The sequence below is a fragment of the Xiphophorus hellerii genome, chromosome 7 (assembly GCF_003331165.1).
Source record: "Xiphophorus hellerii strain 12219 chromosome 7, Xiphophorus_hellerii-4.1, whole genome shotgun sequence".
Classification (NCBI taxonomy): Eukaryota; Metazoa; Chordata; class Actinopteri; order Cyprinodontiformes; family Poeciliidae; genus Xiphophorus; species Xiphophorus hellerii.
The window spans coordinates 18,249,762-18,256,012 of record NC_045678.1 but is presented as its reverse complement, the minus strand read 5'-3'; the positions used below and the strand labels follow the sequence as shown (position 1 = coordinate 18,256,012).

The following is a 6,251-nucleotide window of genomic DNA, read 5'->3' as shown; positions in this document are numbered from 1 at the left end:
TGTGGAGCCCACTTTTCATGTGAAGAATTGTAAGCATTGTATTGCTATTTTTATAGAATGTAGATATACTTGTTTTCGTCACAAAATCTTGTTGCTGATTAAAAATTGCACAAGTCCCACAGCCTGCAAAAATGAAATAAAAGTTTATAAAAAATAATGGTAAAACATAGATGTTTCTTCAAAAATGTCAAAGAAAAAACTAAAAAGTTTAAATCTTAACAATAAAAAATAAAAAGTCTAAATAAAACATATCAAATTGATACAGATATAAAAATTACACACATATTTTTTTAAGCACACATTATAAATGAAGTCTGAGTGACTCATAATTTACTTACATGTTTTTTATTAGAATTAATGGGTACAATAAACATGTTTTGTGCTGAATAACACATCCTTTTGAAAATGGGTTGGAACTGGTTTGAAAAACAACCTGAATGGTGAAAATTGTTAAACAAGTGAAATGACTATGTTTTTTCAAATCTTGAATAACTCCACTGTTAAAATTCTTACTTTGTGTAATTGGTTCTCTAGTTCAAATTGTATAGAACTTCAACAAAAAGAAAAAATAAAACAAAATAAACAGAAGACAATATCTGAATGAAGAGACATTTTATTGAAGCTTTGTGGACCTCACCTCTCCATAATGCACACTTAAATACACCATTGCTCATATGGTTGGAATATAACACTTTATTACTTCTTCTAAAAAGATGACTTTGACAATAGAATTTGTCCTTGAGTGATACAATGTATTCAAATTTAGATAAATATATTATGTGTTCTCAAAATCAAGCGGAGAACAGATCACAGTGAAATTGAAACAGCATTATAAAAGCAATGAGTCCATCTAAAGGTGCAGCATCATATTATTTTTGGTATAATCACATTCAGGGAATTTTTAGCGTTTAGTAATTTGTCAAAATAGATACTTCTACATACAATAGTTATTTCAACACTGTTTTTAATAAGGAGAACTCTTTGTTGAATCCATAATGTTATATCAAAACATGCTATTAGTCAAAATATGAAGATAGAAAGTTAGAATCCTCTTTATTCAGCACCTCGGAATTATAGACAGTTAATTAAAACACAACTATCTCATTATACATGAGACACTACTACAGCTATAAACTAAATTATAAGAGAAATAAAGGGTGCAGTATCCAAACAGCTCATTTTGGCATACTCTCCTGAGGTAAGAATAAGGATACTTGATCCACATACAGATATTGTTGCCCTTTGTTTATATGTGTGTCAGTGTATCTCTAGGGAAAATACATATGTGGGACAGGTTTCTGTCATTCAGGGGGTACAGTGCCAGAGACGTTGGCGTCAGCACAGTAGAACATCTCAACACCATGTGAGCAATCTTGAGGGAAGACACCAATCAGTATCAGGCCAGTGATCATAACAAACAAGCCAATTATTATCAGCATGATGGGAATCAGCTTTTCACCATGGAACCAGTGGCCTGGGCAGAGCTTGAGGTAGCACGCAGATGGGATGATAAAGATCAGAGGTGTGGCACTCAGAGCTCCCTTGAGGGCAGAAGAAAAAGCAATAAGTTCATTCTGAGAATTTGCATATAGCTAAATGATGTTAGGTAAGCAGGTGGAGCCTGTTTGAACATGTACAACTTACATTTAGCTCTAAAACTACTCCCAGGCAGTCATAAGCCAGGGATAATGCTGTGCAGACAGCAACTATGAGTAGAGTTATCGAGACATGTTCAGCTTTGGAAAGAGGACGGCTGCATATGACATTGGAAAGCACCTGAGGAAACAGACAATAGGAAGAAAACCTAATCTTTTGCAAACATTGAGGAAATGATTACATTGAACACTAATCAATCAATTCTGGCTGAGCAGCTGGGCAGAACTTGGTCTTCAGAACACTGTGTTAACCCATTTATGTAAACTTCAGCAGCTACATTTTTAGGTTGGCCTTTCCAAATATGACTTACCTCTCGGGTAACAAAACACTCGAGTGGAAATGTGGTAATTATGCTGAGGCCGAAGCAGAACCGACCGAATGTTGCCAGGTTATCATTTCTGCAGTAGTTCTCAAAAATGTCTCCTGAATATAACCCAAATGAAAAAATGTATCATTATTGAAGATGAAAAGATAAATAAATTTAACACAGTAATGGGCTGTATTGCTATACTGTACAGTTTAGACTCATACCTTGTGTGTAGCCAGTGAATGTTGTGTAGCCTGCAACAGCGAATGCAGCACTGATTATCAGTGCAGAGCCCACAGAGATGTGGGTGACCCGAGACCAGTTGGATAAAGTGGGATGCTCTAGAGAGTTGTAGATCAGAAAGCTGTTGTGGTGGCATATAAAGGCTAAAGAAACGTAAACAGGCATGTTAATGAAAAATTAATTCGTTAAAGATTTACATCAATAAACTGAGGTGCTTGCCTAATTTTAAACTAAGTCTATGACATTTAGTAAAAAGTACGTGTAGTAATTTATTTCTTTGTATATGTTCCTATATTACGGAAATGTCGGGATGTCTTTAGTGATAAGACAGCAATAAGAGAGAAAGCAAACTGAAATGAAAAGTGTTTGCTATTGTGGCCTGATGTAGAATTTTAAGTGAACGATGGAGTAACTAAAAGCAGGCATTATTTATGAGAGATGTGTTTAAATAAAATCAGATTTTACTGATCTGTTTGACTGTTTCATTGGATAAGAGTACTGTCTGGAATGACTTGGAAACATCAATTCTCTGCCATCAGTATCTGCATCATTAAACTCACCAAAAGACATCACGCCAACAGCCTGAATGGAATTCCACTTTGCAAATGCCCATGCATTCTCTGTAGGAACACTAGAAAGGGACACTAACATTAATGTCAAGTAAAACAAAGATACAGACATTTCTTTACAGAAGTGATTGTTCACTAAATGTTTTGTCAGTTTTTCATGATAGACTTATTCCTACATCTGCGGCCCAAGAGTAGCTGCTCGGATCATGACGATGATGAGGATGGTGAGTGTTAGCACCATTGACAGGAAGGACACCTGGTAACACACAAGATTTCAGCAGCAAGATAATCTAAGCAGTAAACAGGACATTGTTATTTAAGTATAACCGTACCTTCCCAAGTCTCTCGATGTTTCGATAAAGTGAGAGCGGCAGGGTGAACAGAAAGGTAGACAACAAGATCACAAAGTGGCGCTCTGCAAGAATGTGGTCTGGGCCAACTACAAACATTGGATAAAAGATTAATGAAATTTCTGTACATGATTTAGATTATTATTTTGTTCTTCATGAATAAAATAAAGTCCATAAACGTATTTTATCCATCTATGTCAAAAGGTAGTTACCAACCTCCTGGGATTCTCTGAAATACTTTGGTCAGTGTGTCACCAGTTGTGATGTTATAGCTGATCATGGCTGAAGAAGACAGAAGATAAATCAGTGCTTTATTGTTAAGATTGTCTGTTGTAATGTTTCTACTATGCAATGATCACAACAGAAGATAAAAAGAAAGATAAACAGGACACAGGGCAGCATAAATAAATAATCATTTCTCCTTGTGGTGTTTTAAAAACATACCTATGAAAGGATACAGAAACTGTAGAGCAGATAAAATCAAAAATCCAGGAAAACCAAATGTGTTTTGTACCAGCGACTGATAACTGTTTGATCCTGAGAGATTTCCTCCTTTAATTAGTAGAACAATTGAGTAGTCTGTCATAAAACAAAACAAGCAAAAACAATTAATTACATTTCCATTTTTCAAAGTTATCCTTGTTTTCCACCCTTTCATGATACAATCCATTTTCAGTGTTATCTCTCACCTGTTATGAATCCAACCAACATCAAAAGGAGCAGGCCGAATGGAAGCCCAGCCTGGTTCAATGCGTATGGCAAACCTAGTTTTGGGAAAGCACAGTTCCAGTTCAAAATGAAATATGAAACTTTTTCAAAGCTGGAAAAAATTGTTTAAATCTATGAAATATATTAAAAACATCAGTTGAAACTTTATGAACAAAACTAGACTTGTTAATTGTTGATTATACAACAAAAACACTATTACACCTCGGATTGTTTTTTTTTGTTTTGTTTTTTATATATATATTGGAGTCACAAGCTGTAACTTGAAATTTGCCAACTAAAAAAAAAATCTGAAGACGTTTTTAAGCATTTGTTCTGGGTCCTGTTCACTATGATACTGAATAAAAAAGTTAGTTAAAACAAATACCTGAAGTAACCTGACTAGAAAACAGAGTGTACCTGTGTTTTAATATAACCTCAGTAAGCCTGTTGTCACAGGCGATTAAGGGGACACTAGCCTTGCCATTGCCTTCTTACCTAATTGTGCTCGATTCTCATCTCCCCTTAATAGTTCTGCAGGGTTTTCTCTTTTGAGCTTAATTTCTCTGAATGAATTTCATCCTGGACAGTCAGCGAACAGAAGTAGTGATCAATGATGTTGATTTTCTGTGCTTTTTTATTTTTTGTATGATTTTGAATTTATTGAGCATAATGTAATAAAAGAATAAACAAAGTTATATACAAAGAAAATAAATTGGAATTTTGAAGAATTCCACACTATAGCTACTGTGGCAGCAGAAGTAAATGAAGCCATTCAGTTCATGTTAGCTCGAAAGAATTATAAAGAATGTGTTCTCGCCAGATCTGACCAAAGGTGAATCCTTTTGTGAACATTCAATTGTCCTGTAAGACAGTAGTAGCCTGAACACATCATCCCATTGGTGAAACATTGATGGAAAGATCACTGAACCCAAATACAGGCCTCTGTTAGCGTAGTCTATTCAAAATCCAGACCTAAATCTAATTTGCAAACTGTGTCAATAATTCACAATAAGTGCTCCTGTACACACTCCATTCAATCTAATTGAGCTGGAACTATGTTGCAAAGAACAACAGGCAAAATACCTTAAGCTGATAGAGATCCCAAAAGTCTGTTGCTATGGCAGCAGCAGGCTGTTCTCCAAAGTATAGAATCCAGAAATGTTATATGCACCCCACATTTTCAGATATTTTCTTGTAAAATTAAATGTAATTCCTTTTCCTTCTGCATCTCATGTACAATCTATATTGGGTTGGTCTTTCACATGAATTCAGGATAAAATGTGTTATTGAAGTTTGTGGCTTGTATTTTAAAGATTATGAAAACTTTCGCACTTAAAGAGTGTAACTATTTTCTTTTTGTTGGCTAAACAAAAGGATAATCTGGCACTAGAAGGCTAAAAAAAACAGTATTTTTGTCACATGTTATTCAAGTTGAAGAAATGATGACCAAGTATTCCTGGGGGCTTTAATTTCATTAGCCAAAAAGGTGCTACAATCCAAAATTGTTGGAAAAGTTGTCAGATTAGAGTTCAAAACTGTATTGGCAAAGTCTTTGTTTTTGTTTTTTTCATGATCTAATGAATGAATAAATAAAACAGAGGGGGCTCAGCAGGCGCTAGTCATATGATATTGCTGCAGGGATTGGATTAAAGCATTGGTTATTGTGGAAAAATAAGCAACAGCAGTTTTGCCATCTCAGAAATCACAATTTTAGATGAGAAGTCTATAGTCTCTTAGTTACGAACATGACCATACCATTAGGCCGTATATTCACCTATTATTCCAGATCCTATAATGGAGTTGATGAAATTAAAAGAAGCAGAGATCATTGAACATCTCCATTCAGGTTTGTGCATATGTATTAATGCTGTCCCTTCTTCGTTGCTTTGCTAGAAGAAAGAATAACACCAGTAGAAATACAAGAATTTTAAAACATTGTTTATAATATTTAGAAATCCTCACTCGTCCTACCTGCTGAGCCATTCTGGAGCACCGTGCGGATCCTTTGTCCCTTGACTCTCCTCAGGCGGATTTCTCACATTATCAACGTTTGAGAAACGTTCCGTCACTTTCAGGCTTTATTTCCACTTCTGAAACAATCCACAGGAACAGCAGCGCCCTCGCTCGGCCGCGCCCGCATCTTGACTAAAACATCTGACTGGATTATTGCGAGAATTCTTAGATGTTGAATCAAATTAGTATGTTATACTCATTTTGGGAAATAAGTTCAAGATTGAATCCCAGAGTAGCCTATGAACTTGGAACTTGCAAATTGGGTTAATGCATTTGATAGAGGTTTATTCCCCTTGAGCTTACTATAACAATGTGTCCATTGTTCAAGAAAAAACGGGAATGTCTTGGTCATTATTTGCGCACGAAACCAAGTGTAAAGAGGTGATGCTGGTTTTATTATTATTA

The 6,251-nt window shown here is 35.3% G+C and overlaps 1 protein-coding gene across 2 annotated transcripts; it reads right to left on the bottom strand.

Moving 5' to 3' along the window:
• Positions 1-595: 595 nt before the first annotated feature.
• slc38a11 (solute carrier family 38 member 11) lies at positions 596-6,111 on the bottom strand. Of its 2 annotated transcripts, XM_032566665.1 has the most exons (12): positions 5,805-6,111; positions 5,608-5,722; positions 3,815-3,889; positions 3,570-3,704; positions 3,342-3,407; positions 3,108-3,214; positions 2,952-3,031; positions 2,767-2,837; positions 2,188-2,349; positions 1,967-2,079; positions 1,645-1,776; positions 596-1,541 (listed from the first exon to the last, which is right to left on the bottom strand). In XM_032566665.1, exons 1-12 carry the CDS (start codon positions 5,814-5,816, stop codon positions 1,302-1,304), a joined length of 1,308 nt encoding a protein of 435 aa, XP_032422556.1. In that variant the 5' UTR covers positions 5,817-6,111; the 3' UTR covers positions 596-1,301. The 2 variants fall into 2 exon arrangements, with proteins under 2 accessions (XP_032422556.1, XP_032422557.1); XM_032566666.1 differs by lacking the exon at positions 5,608-5,722 and having other exon boundaries at positions 5,805-6,108.
• Between the last annotated feature and the right edge of the window lie 140 nt (positions 6,112-6,251).

Bases quoted from the DNA above. Each gene is read 5' to 3' on its own strand.
- slc38a11 (XM_032566665.1), bottom strand. The intron at 3,890-5,607 runs GTGAATATACGG...TCCCAAAACTAG, and splicing joins TATAGGATCTGGAATAATAG to GTTTGCCATACGCATTGAAC. The intron at 3,705-3,814 runs GTGAGAGATAAC...GTTTTATGACAG, and splicing joins GTTGGTTGGATTCATAACAG to ACTACTCAATTGTTCTACTA.